Genomic DNA, 27,797 nt, shown 5'->3' on the forward strand with positions numbered 1-27,797 from the left:
AACCACACAGAGACCAGCGAATACTATCACAATCAATAGATTTACCAACCTGGGGCTGCGACTGACTCTTTGCAGAGCGGGTGTGCGGGGTGGGTGGGGTAAGAGGCTGGGAAAATGACCACAAGACCAAAGAAAAACAAGGACTTATTGGGGGGGAAGGGACGGACAACTATGTTGTCTTCCCTAGATCAATTTTCTTCTGGATGGCTCGAGCCGAGTGGTAGATGAGAGAGTCGATGAGTCCGGCCACTGGGGAGAGAGACGAGGGCTGGCACTGGCCCAGGTGGGCTCTTGGCTTGACCTCCGGGCCTTGTCACCTGACTGGCCAGGCCAGCATCCCCCCTTGGCCCTTGAAGTACCCCTCCTCCCTCGACCAAAACCTAGTGGGGGGAGTCAAGCTTTACACTCCCCACCACGCCCTGAACCCCAGACACACACCCTCGAGCTTCTAACCTGTGAACATGCCCCCGATGATAGCGCACACGCCTGTCAGGAAGTGTGTGAAGGACCTGGAAGAGGGGTGGGGGAGGGTCAGCAGGCACCCCGCTCCCTGCCGGCCCAGGCCCCTCCCTTTCCCCGCCCTCACCTGTGCTTCTCCGTCAGCTTCACCATCATGGGCGAGAGCTCGTACAGCACGAAGACTCCAGGAAGCCCCTGATCGCCCATCAGCCCATTGGCGACCTTCTCATGTCTGGTCACAGAGAACTGATTTGTCCTCAGCACCTGGGACGGGAGGGGAGCCTGGGCCAGGGCCGGGTCTATGACCTGGCTCCCAACCCTGCCGCCCCACCCCTGCTCCTACCCCTGGTGTTGCAGTGCCTTGACTGTGTGGAGGAGAAAACGAGGCCCACGTTGGAAACAAACACTGCAAGGCCTAGGGACCACCTAGATGCCCTCTCCCAGCCTGACCATCCCAGCTTCCCCTCCAGTCACCAGCTCTTTACAGTTTCTCAATCCCAGCTACGTTTGGTGGACCCTCTCAATGGGGGTCCAGGGGTGACAAGCAACTCTCCAAGGCTGCACAACAAGCTCCTGGCGAGGCTGGGCCTGACTTCCTCCCTGCTCAGCCCCATGCAGTCTACCAGTCTGTGGAGATGCTGCTCCACAGGCCACAGCAGAGATGGGAGGAAGGGGCACGGGAGGGTTGACCTTGCTAGCTCCAGGCTCAGGGTAGACAATGGGGGACAGTGAGGCAGACAGAGAGTGGACACGGGAGGAGTGGATGGAGGCACTTTGGGCAAGTAGGAAAAGCACTTTGAAATCTGACAGCCTGGGGCCTGAGCTCTGGCTGTGAGGGCAAATCACCTACCCTCTCTGAGCCTCAGCTTGTCACCCATCATATGGGGATAAGAGCAGGACTTCGCTTCCCAGCTTGAAGGAACTCAAGTGCTTGGCACCAAGAGGGTGCCCGGATGTCTGAGCTCCCTCAGACTCACCTCCCCATCTACCTTCATGTACACCGTGGGCACCACCTTCACAAAGTACTGGAACATCATGGAGGCTGCAGGGAGAAGAGGGCACTGGGCGTGGGTGCAGGCAGGGCTTGGGTGGCTGGGGGTTACCTCCCAGGCTGGTACCTTGGGGTGCAGTGACGTTGGTGTGGTCCAGGGGGTTCACAATGCCCGGGTAGTCCTCCCCGAATGACAGGTGCTGGATGTAGTGTGTCATGTTGATCTGCAAGCAACACCAGCTCCTGGGTCTCGGAGGACTCGAGGCCCCGACAGGCCCCTCCCTCTCAAAGGCTCTTCAGACAGGAGCAGACAGGGGCACCTGGGTCTGGGGAGTGGGTGTGTGGAGATGGGCCAAGGGCTGGGCCCTGCCTAGGAGAACCTGCTTGAGACAGGTACCCCCGACCCCCACCTAGGAACTCCTTCCTCAGGGTCTGGGGGCTCCTGGGGCTCCAGAGTTTGAGGTTCTGGGACTGCACCCACCCATTAGCCAAGCACAGACTGGACATGGGCCCTGGGTGGCAGGTGCTGGCTTTGCCTGGAGGCGCCCCAGATCTCCCAGCTCCGGCTCCTGTCCTGCTCCTGTCTAGATCAAACTTAGCCACTAGAGGGATCTTTTAAAAAAGTGCAAATCTGATTACGTCATAATCCTGTTTAAAGTAAGCCAACAGCTTCCCAACTGCTTGGGAGAAAGTCCAGACCCCCTGGCTGGCCTGCCAACCCTCCAGCCTCATCCTCATCCAACCACATGGCCCTGTTGTTCCTTAGAAGTGCCCCAACCCTCCTGACCTCACCCCAAGGCTCCCTCTTCCCGGATGCTCTTGTCCAAGCCCATCCCTTGTCTCCAGCCCACGCAGATCTCAGTTCAAAAGTCACCACCAGTACCCTCAGACCGCACCCCCTGTCAGAACATGGTTTATTTTTCTATATCTGCTCCCCACCCCAGGATGTCTCTACAGAGAATGAAGGCAGCAGCATGCTTCCACCTCCACCCGCCCTCCATGGTTGCTACCTGGTACGTACATTGTCGAGGCCGAAGCTCTGCAGGTCATGGACTAGGAGAGAAGGGAGAAGATGTCAGCAGGTGGAGCAGGCTCCCCACACCCTCGCTTGGGCCTCCTCACTCCTCCCTCTGGACTGTGCCCGCCTGGCTCGTCCTCCACCCCTCACTCACTCACCAGTCTGGCCCTGTTTGAGGGCAGCCAGAGGGCCCGCTGCAGGCCTGCGTGAGAGGCCGTGCCCTCCACAGGCCCCACTTCCTCCCTCACGTACACAGGGAGCCCTTCACGGGCATCACTCCAGGCCTTTGCTCCCACCAAGGCCCTGCCTGCAGCTCAGGAAAGAAAACCCACTGACTCAGGTTTAACGAGAGCCGATGGCCAATCACTGAACCCCAGAGTGAGGTGGGACCTGAGAATGTGGTCCAAGCCCTTTCCCTGCCTCCTCTGCCCTCACCCTCAACCCACCAAAGGAAATCTCACAGGCAACCTGCACCCTCTGTTCCAGAACAAGCTCTTCCTGCCCTCTAACCCTGATCCCTCTTGCTACAAGGAACCCCACCTAAAAGATACATCCCACTGCTTTTTATAGTCACCCGGCAGCCATCCCACCCATCCACACCTCCGCCCATCCTGGGAGGGCAGGCTGCCCCAGAAATGGGGGCTTGGCCTCCCTGGGAGGGCAGGGCCACTTACTCTCCACAGCATGTACTGCAGCGTGGGGAAGGGAAGAAGAGAGAAGGGAGGAAGAGAAAAAAGATTCAGAGCTTCACAACAAGAACTACGAGAATTACGGACCAAGATATGTGGTAGAAGGGAAGACTGGCTGTTCCTGCCTCAGCAGCAGGGTCTGGACTCAGCTAGCAAGCCTCCTCCTGGTCCCCTCCCCAGAGGAGCGCTTCCCTGGCCAGAGAGGAGGGCAAGGGGGCTTGGGGGCAGAAGTATGGTGGCCTAGGAAGAACAAAAGACCTAGAGCCCAGAGTCACTTTCCTAGCTGTGTGACCTTGGGCAAATCACTTGTCCTCTCTGAGCCTTGGCGTTCCCCTCTGCACAGGGCTGTCCTGAGGACCAGGCAGGATCTAAGATGGGAAAGTACTTGGTAAACTTTACAGTCTTCTCCTTTTCTCCCCCAATCAACATAATGTCAGAAACTAGCTCCCAGGCCTCAATTCAGCCTCTGGCCTCGGGCAACTGTAGTTCTGTGTTTCGAACATCTTTCTAGGATATGGAGTGCCTTTTGCCCTGGGCTCCCTGACTATGACAACAGCCCAGACAGAGAAGCAGAGACGCACCACCTCTTACTGAGTGCCCGCAGGCCCTGCGCCCACAGCTCCACGCTGATCGTCTTCCTAATCCCAGTAAGACCACCCTTCCCCGGCCCCTTCCAGATCCACCTGCCTGCTCCTCTCCAACACTCAGCCTCATCCCCGACTGCCTTAAAGACCAGCAGGGCCATCTCCATCAGGCCTGTTACTCCTGCTGTCCTTCGTCACCGGGCAGCTCAGGACTGCCAGGTCATCTCTCATCCCCTGGACTCTTGTCACCATGTAGCTCTGTACATTCCCTTAGTATAATCCTGACTCCCATCCCTCCCAGACCCTTCCACGTGCCCTGTTACTCATCAGCAAAACCTCGACATCTTCAACCTCCAAACCTTCCCTCCACCTTGTGCTCTGGCGGCAGCCCAGCTCTCCCTTGAGGGCACTATTTCCCTTGCAGACCCCAAGCAGTGACTATTTCTCTCCCACACCCGTCCTCCTCCTTGGCCTTAAGAGAGGTTCTCCTTGCTCCTTAATGCCATTTCCAGATCACTGTCCCTTGATCTTCCCTAAAAGTCTCCAAGTCCGCAGCTCCTGGCACACTATACCACCTCCCATCCCCATCTGTTTGCTGGAGATCCACACAGAACTGCCGGTCAGTCCTCCCATGCCGGTTCTCAAGAGTTTTAGCCACTGTCACGCTCTCCCATACGATGGTCCTGTCACAATTCCTGGTGATTTCCACATCACTCAGCTGCCAACCTACCCATACCTGTGTAGATCTGCCCTTCCTCCTGTTGCCAAGCTGGGGCTTCCTACAGCTCTAAGGCACTACATTCTGTCTTCCTTTTCCTTCTCAAGGACTTCACTCCAGTAAATGTCTCTCTCATCTCCGGAGCATCGCTTCTGCTCTCTTCAGCAGGTAACTTCTGACAGCATGTTAACACACTGCTACATCACACATCTTACAGAACCCCCCTTGGCTCCACATTTCCCTCCAGCCACAGCCCACTCTCTCCCTTCCCTTTAGAACAAACCCCACAAGAGCTGCCTCTGCTCACTGGCTCCAACTCCTCTCCCATTCCCTCCTGAACCGCTCAGTGGTGCTCCCTGGCACTCCACCCAAACCGCTCTGTTACGGTCACAATGACCACTGCCACGTTATACACCCAATGGTCGTTCTCCTTGATGTCCAGAAGCATCTGATACGGTTTTGGAAACACTTTCGTCCCTTAGCTTTCAGGATGCCTGGTTCACACTCTCATCTCCTCGGGGTTTCTTAGCAGTCTCCTCTGCTGTGCCCTCCTGATGCCCTGTCCTCTAATGCTGGGGCCTGGAGCTTAGGCTCCTGAGCTCTCCTCTTCTCCATCTACCCTCACCTCCACCCAGAAGGTGATTCATTCAGTCCCATGGTTTTAACACACTGATGACTCCAACATTTGTATCTCTAGGTCAGACCTCTCCCCTAAACTCCAGACTTGAATGGCCAACTTCTTACTTGACATCGGAGGTGTCTAAAAGGACACCCACATCCCATTGGTCGGAACATGTTGAAAGCGGCTTTATGCCCCCGACTCCAACCACCTAAACCTGCTCCTCTGAGTCATCCCCCATCACTAAATGGTAACTTCATCCTTCTCGCTACTCAAGTAGAAAACTTCGGAGTCATCTTGACTCCTCTTTCCCTCACCTTAGCATCCATCAGCAACTCCACCTTCAAAATACCCGCAGTCACTTCTCACCACATCTACCACCACTCTGGCCCCACCCCCATCACCTGGTGCCTGAACCGATCGCCCTAACAGCCTCCTGATCGGCCTCTCTGCCTCTGTTCTCCTCCGCCACCCCCCCACCCGGGCCCCCCCCCTCCATCTTCTCCACAGAGCAGAGGGCTGCCTGCCTTTTCAAAGGTAAGTCAGATCATGCGCCACTTCTTCAGAGCCCCACGACAGCCTTCCATCTCATGCAAAGCAGCAGCCCTGGTCCCTGCGGTGCCCTCCTGGGCCCCGTTACCTCCCGCACCTTACTGCTAATCAAGCAGCTCGGCTCACTGTGTCCGGCCACCCTCACTTCCTCACTGTACCCTGAGTTCACCAAGCACATTCCTGCCTTAGGGATTTGCATTTGCTATTCTCTCTGCTTGAAACACCTCGCCCCAGTCATCCACATGGCCGGTCCCTTCACTTTCTTCAGGTCTTCACTCAAATGTCATCCATCAGAGTCTTCCCCTGACCACCCGATATGGAATGGTACTCACACACCATCTCACCCAACCTCTCGGCCCCATCATCCTTAGCCTGCCTTTTTTGTGTTTGAGTTACTTAACAGCATCTGATATACCATATATTTTACATACTTGTTTATTGTCTGTTTCTTTACTAGAATGTTCTGAGGGCAGGGACTTTGTTTTTTTTTAATTAAAAAAAATTCTTTTTGGCTGCGTTGGGTCTTCGTTGCTGCGTGTGGGCTTTCTCTAGTTGTGGTGAGTGGGGGCTACTCTTCATTGCAGTGCACGGGCTTCTCATTGAGGTGGCTTCTCTTGTTGCACAGCACAGGCTCTAGGTGCATGGGCTTCAGTAGTTGTGGCTCACGGGCTCTAGAGCACAGGCTCAGTATTTGTGGCACATGGGCTTAGTTGCTCTGCGGCATGTGGGATCTCCCTGGACCAGGGATCGAACCCGTGTTCCCTGCATTGGCAGGTGGATTCTTAACCACTGTGCCACCAGGGAAGTCCCAGGGACTTTGTTTTGATCACTGCTGTATCCTTAGCACCTAGACTAGCACATGGCGCACAACAAGTGATTACTAAATATCTAGTGAATGTACGAATGAATAAATGAATGAGGATAAATCTCATTTATTCATCCTTGTGAACAACCCTGTAAGGTAGGCACTATTTCAGGCCCATTTTATAGAAGAAGAAATTGAGTAGAGCTCAATATGTCCTAAATACGACACAGCTTGGGAGAGGCAGTACCTGGGTTCCAGACCAGCTCTGCTTCCCCCAAAGCCTCATACACAGGTCATCTGATACTGGGGGCTACCATTTAAACAAGCACCTACCACAAGCCAGGCTCTGTGCTATCATCTTTAACCTGCCCAAACAGCATAGGAGATGAATACTATCATCCCCACTTTAAAAAGGAGGAAACTGAAGCTCAAAAAGTTAAGGAAATTTCTCAAAGTTTCAGACAGCCTGTAAGGTCTAAAACTGAAATCTGAAGCCAGGCAGTCTGGCTCCTCAGACTGTGCTGTTAACTGTTTACCAAACTGCTGCCCTGGGTTGAGGGTCTGCTCTGGGCCAAAGACAAAAGAGCAGCAGGCAGCCGAAGGGGCACTCAAACTCACCAGGTGTCCAGAGGCTAAAGCTCCCAGCTGATGTCGGGTCACTTACCGTGCACGTGGGACTGCTGGAAGCTCTTCCCGGGGGCAAAGTGGAAGTTTCCCGCCACCTGTAGGGGAGACGCCTCTCATTCTCCAGCTGTTTCCTCCTTTCCCTTTGTCCCCTCGATTCACAGTGGAGTGGGGCCAACCCACAGCCCAGCTGGCCCTGTCCTGCCTCGGCTCCTCCTGTACCTTGTTGACTTCCAAGAAGCCGTACACCTGGCAGCCTTCATTCTTCTGCTCCTGCATCTTCTGGCTGAAGCCCTCTCGCCGGCACTGCTCAATAGTGTCTGGGTTCTTGAAGGCCCAGCCTCGACGGCGATATGCCTCCCGCACATCCTCACAGGAGTTACAGCACCTGTAGGAGAGGAGGTGCAGGGGGAGAATGTCAAAGAGGCACAGAAACAGTGCTGGCACCTTGGGAAATAAAGCAGTTCTGCCCACTAATGAAGCCTCTGCCAGCCTCATCCCTGACCATCCAGTGTTCTCAAAGTATGTTTCCTCAGCGGCAGCAGGACTGTTAAAAATACATATTCCCATTTTCTTTGGGGTGATGAAAAGTTTTAGACCAGATTGTGGTGATGGCTGCACAATGCTATGAATGTAGTTAATACCACTGGTTTGCACATATGAATGTGGTTCAAATGGTAAATTTTATGTCATATATATTTTACCTAAAATTTTTTTTAAAAAATACATATTCCCAGGCCCTGCCCTAGACCTGGTGAATCAGCCTCTCACGGGTCAGGGCCTGAGAAACAAACCAGCAGTTACCATATATGGAGGGCTTAATTAATAATCTGGGCTGGGCCCTCCACCTCACTGCTTTACATACATATTCCTTATGTGACTCTTATGAGAAAGGTGCCATTATGGTCCCCCTTCACAAGAGAGGGTTATGTAGCTTGGCCCAAGGACCCATGGGTAGAACCCAGGCAGCTGGACTCCAGTCACTACCTCTGAACCAGAGCAAGGACCACTTCAACCTCGTCCCCAGCTCTGCAGCCCCCAGGTAGGGCCTGGCCACAGAGCCTCAGTCACCCGCACCAGGATCAGGGACCAAGGCGTGCAGCCTGTCCCGTCCCGTCTATATTCTTGGTCTAACCCACAGAGTCCAACAAAGGCTGAGGATGACTGACAAAAAGCACCTGATGGAAGCCCTGCTCCCCACCCCCCCACCCCGACCCCCTGACCCTGGCTCACTTGATGTCTTCCGTCTCGGCACCATAGCAGCTCTCACAGCGATTAGGGTCCAGGGAATCAGGGTCAAACACCTTCATCTCAACTTTCCCGAGCTCTAAGGGGAGGGCAGAGGCAGGGGCATCAGCTGGGGGCAGGCACAGTGAAATCTATACCCCTAACCCTTGCATGGGCCCTTTGGGTTAATAAACATTATAACAGCTAATATTTACATCATGTATACTATGTGTCAGGCACTAAGCATTTCTACACATATATTATTTCTTTTAATAACGGTAATAGTAATAAAACAATAACCGTGAATACTAAATATTAGCTGAGTACAGGTCGCTGTACTTTACATATATTGTCTCTTTTCAACCCCACAATGACTGTGAAGGTGGAGGTTATTATCCCCATAGTACTTGAGAAGGTGCTGAGGCTCAGAGATGAAAAGTGATTTCGCCCAATGCAACACAGTAAGTGGCAGATTTCAGCTCTAAATCCAAAGTGTAAGCCCTTAACCATGGTGCTTGTCCTCAGACTGCTCTCTCTGCACCTGGCTCCCTGCCTTTAACTACCTCAACATAACTGGCGATTTCAATATTCAATACCCTGACCTCCTGTCCTCCAATAATCTTTCTACTTTTGTCATCCAACCTCAGCCACCCATTTCCATACTCAGTTATTACCAGTTACCACAAACCTTCCAAAATTCAACTTCAAGTATCCCAATCTTCAATCTTATCCTCATTTTCCCACATCACTCTCTCTGGTACCCAGAATCCACCAATTCTTTGACACCACTGACACTATCACCCCTTCACATCCTCACTTCCCTCCGTGTTTAAATTCTATGGTCCGAATGAGGAATGAACAGTCTCTTCAATAAATGGTGCCGGGAAAACAGGATATTCACATGCAAAAGATTGAAATTATACCCCTATTTTACACCACTCACAAAAATTAACTCAAAATGGATTAAAGAATTAAATGTAAGACTTGATACCATAAAACTCCTAGAAGAAAACATAGGGAAAGAACTCCTTGATATTGGTCTTGGCAATGTTTTTTTGGATATGACACCAAAAGCACAGGCAACAAAAGTAGAAATAAGTGCAACTACATCAAAATAAATAGCTTCTGCACAGCAAAGAAACAATTAACAAAATGAAAAGACAACCTATGGAATGGGAGAAATATTTGCAAATGATATATCTGATAAGGGGTTAATATCTAAAACATGTAAGGAACTCATATAACTCAACAGCAAAAAAATCAATTTATTCAATTAAAAATGGGCAAAGGACTTGAATAGACATTTTTCAAAAGAAGACATACAGGTGGTCAACAGGAACATGAAAAGGTGCTTAACAACACTAATCATCAGAGAAATGCAAATGAAAACCACAAGATATCACCTCACACCTGTTAGAATATCTATTATTAGAAAAAACAAAAACAAAAATGAAGTAAGTATTGATGAGTAAGTGGAGAAAAGGGAACCCTTGTGCACTGTTGGTGGGAGTGTAAATTGGTACAGCCATTATGGAAAACAATATGGAGGTTCCTCAAAAAATTAAAAATAGAACTACCATTTGTTCCAGCACTCCCATTTCTGGGTATATACACACACACACAAAAAAAAGAAAAGAAATCAGTATCTTGAAGAGATATCTGTAGTCCCATGTTTATTACAGCATTATTCACAACAACCAAGACATGAAAACAATCTAAGTGTCCCTCAGCAGATGAATGGATAAGGAAAATGTGGTTTGTGTGTGTGTGTGTGTGTGTATGTGTATGTGTATATGGTGTGTATATATATAATGATTATATATATCATATATATTAGAATATTTTATATATATCATATACATATATTGGAATATTATTCAGCCATTAAAAAGAAGGAAATCCTACCATTTGCAACAACATGGATAAACCTTGTGGCCATTATATTAAGGGAAATAAGTTAGATAGAGGAAGACAAATACTGTATGATCTCATTTATATGTAGAATCTAAAAAAAACAAATTCATAGAAACAGAGAGTAGACAGGTGGCTGCCAGGGGCTGGGGTGGGTAGGGGAAATGGGGAAATGTTGGTCAAAGGGTACAGACTTTCACTTATAAGATGAATAAGTTCTAGGGATCTAATGTACAGCATGGTGACTACAGTTAACAATATTGTACTGTACACTTGCAAGTTGCTGAGAGTACATCTTAAATGTTCTCACCACATACACAGAAAAGGTAACTGTGAGGTAATGGATGTGTTAGCGAACCCTATTGTGTTAATCATCTTACAACAAATATGTATGTTAAATCATCATGTCGTATACCTTAAATTTACAAGATGGTATAATTCAATTATATCTCTACAAGGCTGGAAAATAAATTCTCTGGCCCACTGCTGCAATTATTCTCTTGCACATAATCACAAGTCATTTGTTCCTCTCTCCCTTTGTCATACAAGTCTAGCAAAACTCAAATCCTAGATGAGTTCAACTCCCTGTGCCTACTTCTTGCCTGTGCCTGCCTTAAGACTGCCTGGCAATCCTACTTCCTTTCAATAATCAGTTCACTATCCCATTCCCCACGATGACTAATTTATATCTTTTCCCCTTTCCTTGGGCTTCCAAAATCCCTTCCCCTTTCTCCACTCTTAGCTAATGACCTTGCTTTCAATTTCCACTAAAAAAAGAGAAGCAACAGAACCTCACTTAATCTCAACACCAAACCTACTAACCCGCACGCACTCTCTTCCAGCCTCCACCCCACTTCTCCGCTCTGTTTCACAGCAAGACTCCTGGAAGGGTCATCTATACTTGATGTCTCCACTTCCTTTCCTGCTCTTTGGTTAGATTTTCATCCCCAACAGTATCAAAACTATTCCTTTCAGTCTCCAGTGACCTCCGTGTTGCCAACTGCAATGGTCAGAACAACCCAACCAAGTCACTCCTGAATTCCTGACCCATAGAAACTGAAAAAAAAAATGTTTGTTGTGTTAAGTCACTAACTTTGGGGGTTACTTGTTACACAGTAGTGGATATATATTCCCCCACCTCTCCCACCTACACACACAAATCCTCTTCCTCCTTTCTGGTCATCAAGTCATTCATTTCCTCAGACCAAAGCCTTGGAATCAACCTTGACCCCACATCCAATCCTACAGCCAATTCTATTGGTTTTACTGGTGTTCAACATATATTTGTTGAACAAATAAATGATAAAGCTCACCAACAGAGCAATCCCTAAGGTGTGAAAAATCATAGCTTTCAGGAAGGTTTTGTTATGGAGGGAAACTGACTTAATGGAGGCATTGGGAGGACACCTAGAGAGAAGAAAGGAAGCTAAAAGTGAACAGATGCTCTGTACTAGGCATTGTACACATATTACTTCATTTGATCCTACAATTCCACGTGGTGGGTACAACTGTTTATCACCACTTAATAGCTGAGGTCACAGACGGCAAGAGACGAAGCTACATCCGAACGCAGGCAATCTAACTCAAGAACAGGCTCAACCTTAAGCCATCCTTCATTCCAAGAGGGAAGAGCATTCAGGGCTGAAGTCAGTGTATGGGACAGGGAAGCAACACCCAGGGAAGCGTGGGTCCACCTAGAGGAGTTCTGCCAAGGCAACAGCACATAGGACCCATCCCCAAACTTCTGTTACTCAGACCACAACAGGCAGGGATTGGGGACCTCTGAGAATGACAGACCTGAAGAGTACTCTTCTCAATATTTAGAGGCTAGAAAACTGGATTTCAGCCCACTCTGATTCTTAATAGCTGGGGGACCCTAGGCAAGCCACTTGACTTCTCTGGGTCCTAGATGTTTCATTTGTCACTGGGCCGGTCACAGCCCACTTGCCAGAAGGTAGTGCTTGGGCTTCTCCAGCTCTGGGATTTGAGATCTGTCTCTTCCCCCCAGTTACCATGACGCTCCGCCTCTGAGCTCACGGGAAAGCCATCCTTATCTAGCCGTTTTTTGAACAGGTTGTGTTCCACATCCAGCTGCTGCTCCCCAGCCACATCCATGGCATCGATGCTCAGATCTGGAAGCAGGAAATCAGGGTAAGGTACTGGGAACCTAAGGGCAAGGGAATCTGGGTTTTGGAGGGTAATGGGATGCTGGGCTTGTCTTGGGGCAGCAGTGGATTAGGGGAAAGGAGGTTGTCCTGGAGTCCTGTCCAGAACCTAAGGCTGGAGGTGTGAACCTGGAAGCCAACCTGAGAACCCTGGGACTTGCAACTCCCACCCAGGGTGAGGTACTCACAGGCACACGGCATGTGTGGAAAAAGCACATTGATGTTGATCTTCAGTTTATCTCCCCGTGACTTGTCCACGTAGAGTTCAGGATGCACCTGGGGCAGGACGACCTCAGTAAGATTTGGCCCCAAGCCTCTTTTTCCCCATTCCCCTCCCTAAAGCGCCTACCTCTAGGACGCCAAGACCCGCCCACGTACTAGGCCCCGTCCCTTACCTCAGTGGTGAGGTAATACTGCAGCTCGGACAGGAACAGTAGCAGCATGAGAAGGCCACTGACAATGGTCACTGCAGGGCAGGGAGCGAGGGTCAGGATGGCCTCTGTTCCTCTCCCTCAGCCCCTGGCAGGCCGGGCATGTTCCAGGAGCCCCAGCCAACCTCTAGGACACCCCACTCCCCGCCACCCCGACCCCGCCACAGCCTACCCGTGGCGCCCCCGCAGGTCTTGACCCGGAAGTCCTCCAGAGTCTTGGGGTAGGCATCGAACTGCTTCAGCTTCCCCAGCGCCTCCATGGGGACCAGCCGGAAAGAAGACGCCAGCCTGCCCGCCCCTGCAGCCTCCCGCTTCCGGCCAAGAGCTTGAGCCACGCCCCCTCCTGCACGCAGGCGCAGCAATGCGTACGTTTGGCCCCACCCTTCGCCCGCGTTCTCATTCAGGCCGCCCCGCCCACCCGTGCTGTTCGCACTTTTGTCCAGCGGTTAAGGAGGGCTCCAGCGGTAAGGGAGCGGGGGAAGGCGGGGTGGGGGGGTAGCTCTTCTGCGGAACAGGGTACCCGGAGGAGGACTCCGCCGGGTAGACACAGTAATAGCAGCATTCGCTTGCCTTGCGCCAGGAACTGCGCCTCGAGTTTCACATCAGACTCTTGGAACAACTTGGAAGCTCCTAGAACAGTGGTTTTCAGTCACCCCAAGCGGCAGCCCCATTATCACCTGGAATTGGTTAGAAATGCAAGTTATCGTGCCCCGACACAAACCTGATGAATCAGAAACTCTAGGAATGGCTCCCAGCTGACTCCCTGCAGTTACAGCTTGAGAATCACCTCTGTAAAGTAGGTGTGACTTTTATATCCATTTTCTAAAGGAGAAATTGTGGCCTGGAGAAGCTAAGTAACTTGCCCTAGATCACAGGAATTAATGGCAGGGCCTGATTCCAACACATTTCTTCAGGACCTCAATGTACTCTGGGAGCCAGGGCCTCTGGGGTTGATTTTACCGAAACAGCCTGAGCACGGCTAGTGGAGGTGCGCGGCTCAAATCATTTCAGTGGCATTAGACCAGAACTTTGATAAGAGGTGGTACAGGGGACTGTGGACAGAGTCCACAGAAGAAAATGACTGACACGTTGGGTCAGGGAAGGCTTCCAGGAAAAGGAGACGGGACACAAGCTGGGTGCATTCTGGCAATCCGACTCAGGAGAAGCTGAGTCCCTGCTTCTGCCCGCAGGCTGCAGTTTGCTAGGAAGGGGAGAAGGAAAGGACTAACACATGTTAACTGAAAACTGACAACATACCAACTGCTGTCGTCCATTCTACATGAGAACAACCCTGGGAAGTCGGTGCTATTTCAAATCCCATTTTATAGATGAGGAAGCCAAGAGCTGGATTGACTTTGCCCAAGGTTGCAGGGGTAGTTAATGGGGCAAAGGTGGGGTTCAAGGCCTGGTTTTTCTGACTCCAGAGGCTGGGTCTTTTCCACGCATTAGCTACCACCACCAAGTGCAGGAGAAGTCTATTCTCAGTTGGATGCCCAGGGACAATGTTGACAGAAATTGTCCTCTCCTCTCTGCCATATGTCTATGTCAATTCTGTGCCTATACATGTTTAGCTTCCAAGCCCTCCTTCCTCAGTGGGGCGCCATGCTAAGTGACTCACTCCTTCAGCACATATTTATCAAGCTCTTCCTATTTCCCAGGTCTCCCCTGTGTTATGGAATACCATGGTGAATGAAACAGATATGGTTTATACCTACTCTCGAGGAGCTTTCAGTAGGGGTAGGGAGAGGTAAACAAAACAAAACAAACAAAAAAATATATATACCACTGAACTGTACACTTAAAAATGGTTAAAATGGCAAATTTTATGTGTATTTTACCACAATAAAAATATTTTGAAAAAATAATAAAGTAATTAATAAACTACCTAAATAAAGAAGAACGTGCCTTGTACTGTGAAGGAAAAAGCAGAGAACTGTAATAGGGGCAACAAGGGTGGCACACTTTCTGCTTTAGGAATTCTAGAATTAGGTAGTCCTTCGCTTTATGGAGTTCTTTTAGTTGGCCATGACACAGAAGTCACAGGAGACCAAGGTACTGACCAGTTGGAAACTTTGCTCCTCACAATGTCAGGCTTCCCCCTAACGCTTCAGCTCTCTCCCTCAAGGTGGGATCCTTTGGCCTTGGGAGCAGCTGGGGGCTGCACAGGAGTGCCTCACTCTGCACACAGGGCTGCAGGAAGAGGGGGGTCACTGGTCACCTGTAGCTGTAGCCTCAAGCCTGACCAGAGAAGGGGAAGGTTTCTGGCCCTTTCATTATTTCATTCTGCCAGTCACAGCTTTCATTCACCTTGTTTGGGACACTGATAAATGAACTTTTCCTGAATCATTAAAGAAATAAGTATATTTGTAGGTGTTACATATTCTCCTTCTCTTGGGAGAGATAGAGATCTCAGTGTATCTGGGTTGAAAACAATAGTTGCAGTGTAGAAACCCCACTGCTTCCCCTGAGAAGGAAGAATCATGACACAGCTGTGTTAGGGGGTCTCAGGGTCTAATTAGGAACAGGGAACTATCTTCAATATCCTGTGATAAACCACAATGGAAAAGAATATGAAAAAGAATATATATATATATGTATCACTTTGCTGTACAGCAGTAATTAATACAACATTGTAATTTAACTATATTCAATTAAAAAATAAAAAAAGAATATGAAAATACAAGCCACAGACTGGGGAAAAATTTGCAAATCATATATGATAACAGACATATCCAGAATATATAAAGAACTCTTAAAAATAATAAGATGATGAACAACTCAATTTAAAAATGGGCAAAAGATTTGAATAGATATATCACTAAAGAAGATATATGAATGGCTAGCTAATAAGCACATGAAAGGATGCTTAGAATCATCAGTTATTAGGGAAATGCAAATTAAAACCACAGTGAGATGCCACTTTATACTCACTAGAATGGCTATAATCAAAAAGACAGACAAAAATAAATGTTAGTGAGAATGTGGAAAAATTGCAACCTTCATGCATTGCTGGTGACAGTGTAAAATGGTGCTGCCACTTTGGAAAATACTTTGAAATATTTTTTTTTAAAGTTAGATATAAATGTACAGGACTTCCCTGGTGGCACAGTGGTTAAGAATCCACCTGCCAACGCAGGGGACACGGGTTAGAGCCCTGGTCCAGGAAGATCCCACGTGCTGCGGAGCGACTAAGCCCGTGCACCACAACTACTGAGCCTGTGCTCTAGAGCTCATGCGCCACAACAACTGAGCCCGTGTGCCACAACTACTGAAGCCTGCGCGCCTAGAGCCTGTGCTCTGCAACAAGAGAAGCCATCACAATGAGAAGCCCGCACACTGCAACAAAGAGTAGCCCCCGCTCACCGCAACTAGAGAAAGCTCGGGCGCAGCGACGAAGACCCAATGCAGCCAAACATAAATAAATTAAAATAAAATAAATGTACATATAAACCAGCAATTCCCAGCTGTCTATCCAAGAGAAATGAAAAAGCATGTTCCCACAAAGACTTGTAAACAAATGTTCATAGCAGCATTATTCATAATAGCCAAAAAGTGGAAATAATCCAAATGTCCATCAACTGGTGAGTGAATAAACAAAACGTGGTCTATCCACACAATGGAATACTACTCAGCAACAAAAAAGGAGTTAATGACCGGTGCGTGCTACAATGTAAAACTCCAAAATATTATGCTGAGGAAGAGAAGTCAGATATGAGAAACTACATACTGTATCATTCCATTTATATGAAATGACTAAACAAGGCAAATCTATAGTGAAAGTGGGTTAGTGGTTGCCTGGAATGAGGAGTGGAATTGACTGCAAATGTGAATGGGGATCTCTGATGGAAATGTTCTAAAACTGGATTGTGGTGATACACAACTGTATATATTTATTGGCAATTATTGAATCATTCATTTAAAATGTGTGAATCTTATGGTATGTAGATTGTACCTCAAGAAAATTGCCAAAAAATCAAAAGCAAAGCTAATATTTCGAGGTGTTTTTAAAAGATTGTATCTTGCCATGGGCTGGAGAAGAGAGGAATGGGGAACAATTCCTTAATGGGTGTGGGGTTTCCTTTTGGGCTGTTGAATATGCTCTGGAATTAGATAGTAGTGATGGTTGCATTACACTGTGAATGTCCTAAATGTCACTGAATTATTGTACACTTTAAAAGGGTTAAAATGGTAAATTTTTGAGTGTTTTACAACAATAAAAAAGTATTACATTTGTTGATATAAATGAAACACCAATAGAGCTTACTAGGCTTCTTTTTCTAGATGATTTTTTTTTAAGTTTTTTTTTTTTAATAAATTTATTTATTTTATTTATTCATTTTTGGCTGCGTTGGGTCTTCGCTGCTGCACACAGGCTTTCTCTAGTTGCGGCGAGCAGGGGCCACTCCTCGTTGCAGTGCGCGGGCCTCTCATTGCAGTGGCCTCTCTTATTGTGGAGCATGGGCTCTAGGCACGCGGGCTTCAGTAGTTGCGGCACACGGGCTTATTAGTTGCTCTGCGGCATGTGGGATCCTCCCGGACCAGGGCTCAAACCCGTGTCCCCTGCACTGGCAGGCAGACTCCCAACCACTGTGCCACCAGGGAAGCCTTAAAGTTTTTATTTTGAAATAGGAATAGGCACATAAGAAATTGCAAAAATAGTGAAGAGAGGTCCCATGTACCCATCACCAAGTTTCATCTTACCCTATAGTACTTACAGTACATTATCCAAACCAGGAAATTGATATTGAGACAATACAATTAGTCTACAGATATTATTCAGATTGTTTTTTCTTTTTTCTTTTTTTTTTTTTGGCTACGGTGGTTCTTTGTTGCTGTGTGCAGGCTTTCTCTAGTTGCAGCAAGCGGGGGCTACTCTTTGTTGCAGTGCGCTGGCTTCTCATTACGATGGCTTCTCTTGTTGCAGAGCACGGGCTCTAGGCGCCTGGGCTTCAGCAGTTGCAGCACGTGGGCCCTAGAGCACGTGGACTTCAATAGTTGCGGTGCGCGGGCTCAGTAGTTGCGGCACGTGGGCTCAGTAGGTGCTGCGCTCGGGCTCTAGGGCGCCCGGACTTCAGTAGTTGTGGCGCATGGGCTTAGTTGCTCCGTGGCATGTGGGATCTTCCCAGACCAGGGATCAAACCCGTGTCCCCTGCATTGGCAGGCAGATTCTTAACCACTGCACCACCAAGGAAGTCCCTTACTCAGATTTTTTGGTGATTTTTTTTTAATCTATAAAATACCCAGTGCAGATTTTCACTAGTTATGATAACTGTTTTACTGTTCTCCTCCTATGGAAGAAAACATTTTGATTTAAAAATAAAATTACATGATTTCTGACCCTCCTCGTCTTCTGAAACCTTAAAAACAACTCAAAGTTTTTCATTTTGTTTTTTAACATCTTCCACAGGCCATGATTGAATTAAGGGAGTGACACTGGAGATGAAGAAGGTGGTTTGGAGATAGAAACAAATAGATTAAAAATGATTTGGAGGGCTTCCCTGGTGCCGCAGTGGTTAAGAATCTGCCTCCAAATGCAGGGGACACGGGTTTGAGCCCTGGTCTGGGAAGATCCCACATGCCGCGGAGCAACTAAGCCCGTGCGCCACAACTACTGAGCCTGCACTCTAGAGCCCATGAGCCACAACTACTGAAGCCTGCACGCCTAGAGCCTGTGCTCCGCAACAAGAGAAACCACCACAATGAGAAGACCGTGCACCGCAACAAAGAGAAGCCTCCAGTCACCACAACTAGAGAAAGCCCGCGCACAGCAACAAAGACCCAATGCAGCCAAAAATAAATAAATAAAATAAATAAATTTAAAAAATGATTTGGAAATCATAGGAGAGGGAGGAGTCAAGGATAGCGCATGGGTTTCTGGCTTCCGCAACAGGCTGAATGGAGGAACATCTGTTGAGATAGAGAAGTCTTGGGAAGGGGTTGGTTTAAAGGGCGCATCATGAGTTCTGTCTCAGGCTTGCTCAGGGTGACAGGTCTCTGAGACATCTAAGTTGAGGTGCGACAGGCTGCTGGGTATGGGGTCTAGAGAAGAGAAGAGAGGCCTGAGCCGAAGATACACTATTGGAGAGGGGGCTTCACACATAAATAGTATCTACGGTTCCCTCTCCACTCTGTTCCTGTTTCCTGTAAATATTTATTACATGATTCTCAGTCTTGGGGATTCGGAGGTAAAGAAGACAGTCAAGGTCAGTCTCTATCCGCGTGGATCTTGCACTCAGTGCAGGCAGCTTGTGTGTAACAGACAGGCTAGGGTGGTGGCTTTGTGCCTAAAGGAGGGAGGTCACAATGTTACTTTGTGATGAGAGCCAGTGGCACTGAGGACCCCACTGAGAGCTCAGCCTTCCTCCTGCAGGGAGGATAGGGCGCCCACCATATGTTATCTCTCTGCCCTCACACCTTCCATCCTAGGCCCAGCCAGAGTCCCCTTTGGAGGTGAGCAAATGGATAGGGAAGTGGGAGATGAGGGGTTGGGAGGAGGTGTGGTGTGGAGGGCTGGGGAGCCGTGGAAGCCAACAAGACAGAGGGCTGGGGGGCTATCTGTGGCCTCAGTTCCTCACCCCTCCCAGTCCCAGGTAGAGGAACCAGTCAGCTGCCTGCCACTGGAGCCTTTGCCTGGGCCAGACATGAAGCGCTGCTGGCAGATTTTTGTCCTGTGCATCTTCCTGATGCTCATCTTGTGGCTGATGTCCCCCTGCCTGGATCTGAAGGCGGAATCGGCACCCCAGGAAAAACGGATGAAGGTGGTACCACGGCGTTGCAGCTGCTCTCCGTTCAAATTCAGGAAATGTGGCTGCCCACCCGGGACCCTCAACGACTCTGTCTGCCACCACACGGCCGGAGGGAACTGGTTTGATGTAGGTTATGAGGAGACGATGGGGTACCTCATGGGAGCAGCAGAGCCCACCAGCCCTGACGCTGTGCTCTCGTGGTTGGTCAGTGGTCAACACTGGGCCAGCCCATCCCGTCCTTCCCAGGCCCAGCCCACCTCCCACTTCCTGGCCCAAACTCCTGCCCTCGGCCCTGGCTTCGTGTGCCTCCTATCTTCACAGCCTCAACCCCTGACCTCCGGATGGAGGTCTCACCCACCCAGCTCTGCTTTCCTTCCCCCGGGAGCCAATACCTGGATCTCAACCCCCAATCTCCTCCCTCCTGCTGTTTTCAGGGCATGAATTCAGCAAGCGAACTGGGCAGAGTGTGGGAGAAGCTGTTCAAGGGGATTCCCAGGCCCTCGGTGAGCCATTTAGATCTCTTCTGTGGAACTTGTGCATCGGTGGGGAACTCGAAGATCCTGTGGGCCGCCAGCCTCGGCAAGAGCGCCAATCACACCGCGGTCTCCAGGTGGGCACTGAGGTGGGGGCAGGGGACTGGACGTCCAGGCCTGCCCCCAGAGTTTTGTCAGTTTCTGCTCTCCTTCCCAGGATGAACCAAGTCTCTGTTCAGGGCTTCGAGATGCTGGGGAACCAAACCACGGGACACTCCATCTCCCGCAGGAATGATAGGGACCAGGGCTCCTGGGGCCAGTTGGTGCTGCTGCTCCTGAAGCTCTTTGTTCTGGCTTGGACTTCAGATGCTCTGAGTGAGGAGGTGATGGTCTGGGAACCCAGACATTCTTAGTATGGGGGGCAAGGAGAGGTCACTGCAGGGGATGACAGAGGGGGCTCCAGGGAGACCCTCTGCTGGCTTATTGGGAGCACCTGCAGGACCTTCACAAGTCTCAGGGGCTGCTGAAACTCCCCCACCTCCTACTTCTTCCTTAGATTTCAGAAGATGGTCCAGTTCCCTAGTAGAATGGAAGATAGAAAAGACCAGGTAAGGGGACGAGAGGTAGGAAGATGTAGCTTCGGGCTGCTGTGGGAAGGGCCCCAGGTTGGCCCTCTCCCCCTTCTTCCCCAGGTCCTGGTGATCAGCCCCACCTTCCTCAGGTACACCCAGGGCAACAGGCTGGATAAAAGGGTCAGTATCCATCCTAGGGGCTCGTGGCTCTGTTCTGTGCCTTGCACACCTGTGACCCAGTTAAAGATTCTTGTCCTTTCCTCACTTAAAACTTTTCCCTGCTATGCCTTCAGCATAGAGTTTAAAAGCTCCTGTCTGGCTTCCAAGACCTGGCATGGTCTGACCCCTCCCCCCACCCCTCCTCTCTCCCAGGCTCACACCATGGGCTTCTCAGCGTTCCCCAAACACACCATCTGCTTCATGCCTTTTCAGACGCTGTTCCCTCTGCCTGGAATGCCCTCTTCTTGTCTCCCTAGGGAATCCTCTCTCTTCCTCCAATATGATGAGAATCAGCTGGTTGGTGCTGTCTTTTCTGGGCTCCGGGGTCCCTCTGTGTGTTCAGAGTCTGTCTCTCCTGGGGAAGGTGAGCTCCGTTCTCCTCCCAGCTCCGGGAGGCAGCCTGTCACCCTTGATGTTAGTGAGTGTTTGCTGAAGGAATGGTCAGGGGGCATAGAAGCAGGGCAGGATCCAGCCTCCTGCCCCACAGCCCTCTCCTGTCTTACCCCATCTCCCAGGTATCCTTGTTTGGTTTTGGGACAGACTGGCTCAGGAGGTGGTCCCATTACTGGGATGAAGAATATTGGTTCAAGAGCAACATGCACAGTTTTAAAGAAGAGCAACAGGTCATCCATCCTTAAGCTGCAGTGTGAGGGGAAGGTTGTTATTTACAACTGAGATGGTCCTCAGCCTATTCAGCCCACTGGAGGCCCCAGGAGGCTGACAGGTAGTCAAGGGGACCTTGGAGTGTCAGAGAGGGATCGGGGCTTCAAACACACCCTGGATGAAGGTCACTCTGCTACTGAATAAAACCCTACATTGTGGCATTAAACGGCTACATCCTCTTCCAGATTCTCAACAGCGAACATTTCATTGTTACTCATATATATGTTTACCTGACCAAAAAATAAAGTTAAATGAAAAAGAGGAAAAAGCAAACCCTAAAGTTGAAAACACATCAAATGAACCTAACTGTATATCAGATTGATAACATAACCACCAGGGAAAGAAGTAGTTCAAGTTCCTTTAGAATTCAATATACTGTATATTCTCTGTAGGATAGATTCTGTGGACAAAAAGGACCACAAAGAAATTTTAAACTTCACTCAGTAGATTTATTATAATATTATAATATTGTAATTTATTATAATATTTATAATATTATAATATTATAAACTATATAATAAATATCAGAATAAAGTAAGTAAGTAATTATATTAATATTATTAGGAACCAAATACAAAATCAGACAGGTATAGTAAAACCCTGTGACATTAAATTCAAACTGCAAATATCATTATGAACTCAATTTTTATGTTATTTTTATTGTGGTAAATTATACATAAAATTTGCCATTTGAAGGTGTACAGTTCAGTGGCATTAAGTATACTCACATTGTTGTGCAACCATCACCATCTTGAACTCACAATTTTCAAAACACATTTTCTGCTAGTCTAAAAACCGTAACATCCCAGAGGCAATGATCAATTCTGGAATGCAGATTTCATTTTCTAAATATTTTTTCCCACTAAAAGATTCCAGGTCTGAACAAGAAAAGTACAAAGAAAAACTGGACATCAAATTTGGGAGAATTTGAGCATCAAAAATAGCAACTGTCACAAATGAATCACAGTGAATATATAAAAATCCTTGGGTCCATAATGATACTTAAAGAGAAATAAAAACAATCATTGGAGGAGACTATTACATCAAACGAGGGCAGGGGGAAAGCATTTATCTTGCCTTCTTGGTAGAAAGAGTAGTTCAAGATAAGCAAAGAGCCTTAGTTAATGAGGGTTTTCAGTTGCTGGGTATCCAAAACAAATCCACTACATTTTTCTTTGGCTGCCCGACAAACACACATAACCTAACAAAATGTAAATATCCCTGGTACAGCTGAGAGCACATTTACCCGCCTCCCTAAGGGCACTGAGATGCTGGGTGTCTGGCTCAGAACCAGAGTCCCAGAATCGCCAAAGGTGCAGGCAGTGCAGCTACCTATCACCATCTTGATCCAGATGCTGGGCCCATATGGCATTATATAAACATTATTTAGAGGAACAAAGTTACCCTCTACGAAAATAGAGTTTAAAAAATTGGAAAGGGGTTAAAAAAGAATGGGGTGGTGGGACTTTTTTGGCTTTCTAGTTGTTAAGACTCCGCGCTTCCACTGCAGGGGGCGTGGGCTCGATCCCTGGTTGGGGAACTAAGACCCCTCATGCTGCGTGGAGTGGCCAATAAATAAATAAATAAATAAAAGAATGGGGTGGGAAACTGCTGCCTTCTATTCTATTTAATTTTTAACCATGTGCATGCAATTGTTTCATTTTAAATAAATGAAAATCTAGGGAATTCCCTGGCGGTCGAGTGGTTTGGGACTCAGCGCTTTCACTGCGAGCCCTGGGTTCGATCCCTGGTCGGGGAACTAAGATCCCTGCAAGCCATGTGGCCTAAAAACAAAGCAAAACAAAAAAAACTACCCCCCCCAAGTTTGGTTGAATAGAAATTTGCTTTTAAGCACATCACAAAGTTTTCTCGTAGGCTCTTTTCTCAAGAGGGGCCAAAAGTCTCTTCCTTTCCCCTGTCTGCCTCATGCTTAACAAGCCTGCATCGGGAATAGCTGGCATCCCTCTCAGAGATGCACCACACTAGCCTTGGCACGTAGTCTTGCCCTTTACATTCCTGTCCCCATCATACTTGGTTTCCAAGCCCTCCCTCGCCAGCTGGACCCTGGGCTGAATGCCAAGGTGAAGGCAATCTTACCTACAAAGCCTACATTCAGGAACTCACAAAGTGACTTGTGCGGTGGTGTCCCTGATACAAATGGGCTGGCAGGAAGGACCCCATTGGGCATCAACCCCTTCTCCTCCAGGGAGGCCACAGGACACACCAAAAGGGCACTTCTCCCCTCCCTCCCCTCATCCTCCAGCACAGCACCCTGTAGGGCTTAGCAGGTGGCTGGGGAGGTGAGAGGTGAAGTGTTATAAGGAGGTGTGGTGAGGAGGGTTGAGGAAGTGATGGAGGCCACCAGGGCAGTGGGATGCTGGTGGAGGCTGTGACCACAGCTTCCTATTTTTTTCCGGAGCCTGCTGTCCGAGTCAGCCTGCCACTTGCCCTGTGGGTTGTCCCACAGGACAGGAATGAAGCCTTAATGGTGGGTTTGAGGCTGGTGGGCTGCCTTGATGCTCACCTGTGGCCGATGCTTCTGTTCTTTGGTCAGAGCGGTCTCACCCGACCGGGCTAGCCGGTACACCTCCAAGAGCTGCCACTGCTCCCGGGACCCACAGGTGCAGCCCTTGACGCCATGCACCCAGTGAAACCAATCGGCTCGACAAACACTTTGAAAGGGCCCTCAAGCCCTCTCTTCCTCCACGATGTTCTGTGACACTTTCCCTGGCCTCATTACAAGTGGCCAGTGAGTCTCTTCCCAGCACCCAGGTCATGCTGTGAGTGTTTCTCTACGTCCGGGGTCTGTCTCCCCTGGACACGAGCTCCTCCTTTCAGTGCGTGTCGTGGAGATTTGTGACACATAGATTTGACGAGTATTTGCCAGATGAACGAAAAGCTGGATTAGGAGCAGGGGGCAGAAACGAGTCCATCTGATCTCATCCACAGGGTTTCTCTATTTGCGGTCAGGTGGACAAGCTGAAGAGATGACCCCCATGCAGGGAAGAGAGTTATAGCTAAAGGCTCCAGCATGACTTGCCGAGCATCACGCAACAGCAGAAGGCAAGAGAATTAGCCAGCTCGGATGTGAGCCTATTCTCGGCCAGCAACAAGCCTTAGACTCTTGGTAGGGTTGGAATATGCAGATACAGGAGAGGCAATGACAGGAAGCCAAGACAGGAGGTGCAGGAGCAACGTATGGGTTATCAGGCACTGAAAAAAAGCCTTCCCTGATTCCCTCACCCAACAAGTAGTAGTAATTAAGGAAGAACTAAACTTGAATACTCATCCTTACCCCTTTCTGCCTCCACACAGATGACCGTGAGCTGAGAACAGCGAGCACCCACTCTCAGGTGGCCGCCTCACAGCCTTTGCTCACAGCTCTCCTCTGACCCCTGACCCATTCAACTTCTTGCCTCCAAGCCCTTCCACCTGTGCCAAGCTTCAGGCCCTATGAAGGCATTTAAAGAGCTGGGGGCATTAATGGCAGAGGACTAAGAAGAAAGAGGTCATAATGTCCACTCCGTGACAGGCTACTGATGTGAGTCAGGTGAGAACAGCGGGGCCAGGAGCACAGTCCTTTCTTCTCTGGAGAAGCCTCACTCCTTGCCTTCGCCTCCGTCAGGGTCTAGGCAAACCCTGGTCTCAGGAGAGCAGGGGAGTAAACTGCAGGGCCCCAGAACCTTGAGACCCCTTGTTCTTGTCCTTCCTTCTCCCTTGCCTCCTTTCTCGGTGTGGTGAGCGGAGCGAAGCCTGTACGCCAGGACTGCGGAGAGGGATCTCATGGCTCGGGGCACACTGGTGGCCCCTGCTCCTTGCTCCTCCCTGACTCTGCTCACCACTCCCCCGGTTCTTCAGGGCTCAGCGTTTTCATATTGCTCAGCTGGTCCCTTCCTCAGCCCTGGGAGCAAGTGTGAGTAGGTGATTCGTGGGACAGGAGGCAGGAGGTGAAGTACTGCGGGGGGAACAGCTAAAGGCATCATCTGTCCTAAGATCGAACAACTGAACCAACTCACTGCCCAAGGGACCTGTCCCACGGGCTGAGATGAGGCCTGCATGTGAAGTCTTGGGCTGGAGGATGCCTTGCTGCTTTTGTGGGTGGGGTCTCCCCACCTCCACAGGTACTTCTGGAAGTTCTGCTGCTGGCCCCAGAGCATCTACATAGCCTGCCTGCACCAGCAGGGTGTCTACCTGGTTTGCCTAGCACTCCCGATGGGCCCTGCAGCTCCTGATGGAGTTAGAGACCACCCTGCTAGTCCCCGTGCGGGAAGCAGATGAGAAAAGGTAATTAGGTTGCAATGTGGTGATTGTCGCTCTAACATGCAAAGCATGGAGGCTTGTTGAGAGAACAGGGTGTCATACCCACCAGACCCAGCGCTCCCTGGGAACAAGAACATTGCCCAGACTCTGACTCAGCTCTTGCCCCCTTCTGTTCTCAGGACTTTGGGGCCTGTAGCAGCCTCTGTCAAAGCAGGAAAGGAGAAGGCTGGAGGGAGGGGGAGGATTTGTGGATGGAGAAGACCTGCGTGCTCAGCTCTGACCTCCTTTCCCCCAGGTTCTGGAGATCAATCACACCACCCTTTACTGTATCCGTGAGAACTGGCTGGATGGTCAGACAGTGCCCATCTACTGGATTCACTGCTCTGGTTATGCCCTGTTGCATGCGACAAAGAGAAGGAAAGGGAGCTCTGGCCTGATGCCTTGGGGCAAGGCTGGGTCCTGCCTGGAAGACCCATATTCTTTCCTTCATGCTTCTCCAAGTCAGGTCTCTCTCTTTGGGTTTGGAGCTGGTAAGAAGAGCAGTTGGCTCTGTTACTGGTGGGACCCTCCAAACAGATGATCCTACTATTGGTCAAAGAAAGTGTATTTTAGGAAGTTGGAGCAGAAAATCATCCACAAGCTAAGAATGTGAGAGCAAGATCGTAGTCTACACTTGAAGACTAACCCTGACCAAATATCTGGTGGGGAGGGGAGGCCCTAGCCTGAGGTCTAGAGTGGGGGTGAGGGGCTACTGAGGGTTGGATGGGGAGTGAGGAGCAGATATAGATTACTGAATGAAGACCTTGCTTGGCTGCCTCTAAAATGCCTTTCATCTGCTGAAAGCTCTCTCCCTGCTCCCAGAAGGTGTGTGGGGCTTAAGGCCTTGGCTTACAACCTACAGATAATAGAACTCAGAAGAAACTCCAAGGTAAACAACAGGGTCCCTCTGTCAGGCTCTAAGCTACAGAACCAGAGTTGGGGGACCAAAAAAGGTAAGGAACCCAGAGAAATCTCATTTGTCCCTGAGAACTCCTAGCATCGAAAAGGCCAGGTAAGGATTCTGAGCCACAGGGATGTGACTAGAGGCAGGGACCAGCTGGCATCTTGGGGGCCCCAGATTTAGCTCTGGGGGGTTTTAAACTGTTTTTTACTAAGCATCTGTGTGGAGTCCCATGCATGGGCTTTGGAACCAAGCTCCAGCAGTTGTGAACAGTCCCCTTCCCACTCTGTGTGGTGTGACGGGATATAATGGGGCCTGAGCCCGGGATAAGTAGGTCTGGGGGACCGTGGTGCTGCTCCTAAACTCCCACATTCTTAGCCGGCCTTAGCTCCATCCCCATGCCTAGGTAAGAGGAATCACAGATTACGGTTGGAGGGCTGGAAGAAGGTCATGCCTGCTTCTTTATTTTTTAAATTTTTATTATCATTATTTTTTATTTATTTTTTGGCTGTGTTGGGTCTTCATTGTTGCACGTGGGCTTTGTCTAGTTGTGGTGTGCGGGCTTCTCATTGCGGTGGCTTCTCTTGTTGCGGAGCACGGGCTCTAGGCACGCAGGCTTCAGTAGTTGTGGCTCACGGGCTCTAGGGCACAGGCTCAGTAGTTGTGGCATACAGACTTAGCTGCTCCGCGGCATGTGGGATCTTCCCAGACCAGGGATTGAATCCGTGTCCCCTGCATTGGCAGGCAGATTCTTATCCACTGCGCCACCAGGGAAGCCCTATAAATATTTTTTAATTAATTAATTAATTTAGGCTGCCCCAGGTCTTAGTTGCGGCATGCGGGATTTTTTTTTTTTAGTTGCGGCATGTGGGCTCATAGTTGCAGCATGTGGGCTCATAGTTGCAGCAGACTTCTTAGTTGCGGCATGCATGCGGGATCTAGTTCCCCGACCAGTGATCGAACCTGGGCCCCCAGCATTGGGACTGCAGAGTCTTACCCACTGGACCTCCAGGGAAGTCCCATGCCTGCTTCTTTAGAGAAAACTGTTCTCTCTTAGGCTTTGAGGAAGTTGCCAACAATAGGTCTTAAGCCTGTACACTGCCTAAACCAGGGCCAGGCCATAAGTGACAA

General features: G+C 49.4%; 2 protein-coding genes across 6 annotated transcripts; one reads left to right on the top strand and one right to left on the bottom strand.

Annotated features, from left to right (window-relative positions):
- Nucleotides 1-21: 21 nt before the first annotated feature.
- Nucleotides 22-13,122, bottom strand: ERGIC3 (ERGIC and golgi 3). 4 transcript variants are annotated; one of them, XM_082430298.1, is made up of 14 exons: nt 12,966-13,121; nt 12,758-12,828; nt 12,551-12,638; nt 12,210-12,329; nt 8,293-8,386; nt 7,282-7,447; nt 7,100-7,157; nt 3,143-3,157; nt 2,472-2,503; nt 1,578-1,674; nt 1,437-1,501; nt 587-723; nt 454-509; nt 22-249 (listed from the first exon to the last, which is right to left on the bottom strand). In XM_082430298.1, the coding sequence occupies exons 1-14, from the start codon at nt 13,051-13,053 to the stop codon at nt 170-172; spliced, it is 1,167 nt and encodes a 388-aa protein (XP_082286424.1). In that variant the 5' UTR covers nt 13,054-13,121; the 3' UTR covers nt 22-169. The 4 variants fall into 4 exon arrangements, with proteins under 4 accessions (XP_082286424.1, XP_082286421.1, XP_082286422.1 ...); XM_082430295.1 differs by lacking the exon at nt 3,143-3,157 and having other exon boundaries at nt 12,966-13,122; XM_082430296.1 differs by lacking the exon at nt 12,758-12,828.
- Nucleotides 13,123-17,407: 4,285 nt separating this feature from the next.
- On the top strand, nt 17,408-27,607 carry LOC309645343 (uncharacterized protein C20orf173). Of its 2 annotated transcripts, XM_082430404.1 has the most exons (4): nt 17,408-20,149; nt 20,230-20,395; nt 20,569-20,620; nt 21,319-27,607. In XM_082430404.1, the coding sequence occupies exons 1-3, from the start codon at nt 19,881-19,883 to the stop codon at nt 20,593-20,595; spliced, it is 462 nt and encodes a 153-aa protein (XP_082286530.1). In that variant the 5' UTR covers nt 17,408-19,880; the 3' UTR covers nt 20,596-20,620; nt 21,319-27,607. The 2 variants fall into 2 exon arrangements, with proteins under 2 accessions (XP_082286530.1, XP_082286529.1); XM_082430403.1 differs by having other exon boundaries at nt 20,569-27,607.
- Nucleotides 27,608-27,797: the final 190 nt, after the last annotated feature.

This window comes from Balaenoptera physalus (genome assembly GCF_965194825.1).
Source record: "Balaenoptera physalus genome assembly, chromosome: 16".
NCBI classification, from domain to species: domain Eukaryota; kingdom Metazoa; phylum Chordata; class Mammalia; order Artiodactyla; family Balaenopteridae; genus Balaenoptera; species Balaenoptera physalus.

Bases quoted from the DNA above. Each gene is read 5' to 3' on its own strand.
- LOC309645343 (XM_082430403.1), top strand. From the start codon at position 19,881: ATGGAGGTCTCACCCACCCAGCTCTGCTTTCCTTCCCCCGGGAGCCAA. The intron at 20,150-20,229 runs GTGGGCACTGAG...TCTCCTTCCCAG, and splicing joins AATCACACCGCGGTCTCCAG to GATGAACCAAGTCTCTGTTC. The intron at 20,396-20,568 runs GTGATGGTCTGG...CTTCTTCCTTAG, and splicing joins CAGATGCTCTGAGTGAGGAG to ATTTCAGAAGATGGTCCAGT.
- ERGIC3 (XM_082430298.1), bottom strand. From the start codon at position 13,053: ATGGAGGCGCTGGGGAAGCTGAAGCAGTTCGATGCCTACCCCAAGACT. The intron at 1,675-2,471 runs GTACGTACCAGG...TGTTGCTTGCAG, and splicing joins AGAGCTTCGGCCTCGACAAT to ATCAACATGACACACTACAT. The intron at 250-453 runs GTTAGAAGCTCG...CTCTCTCCCCAG, and splicing joins CATCGGGGGCATGTTCACAG to TGGCCGGACTCATCGACTCT.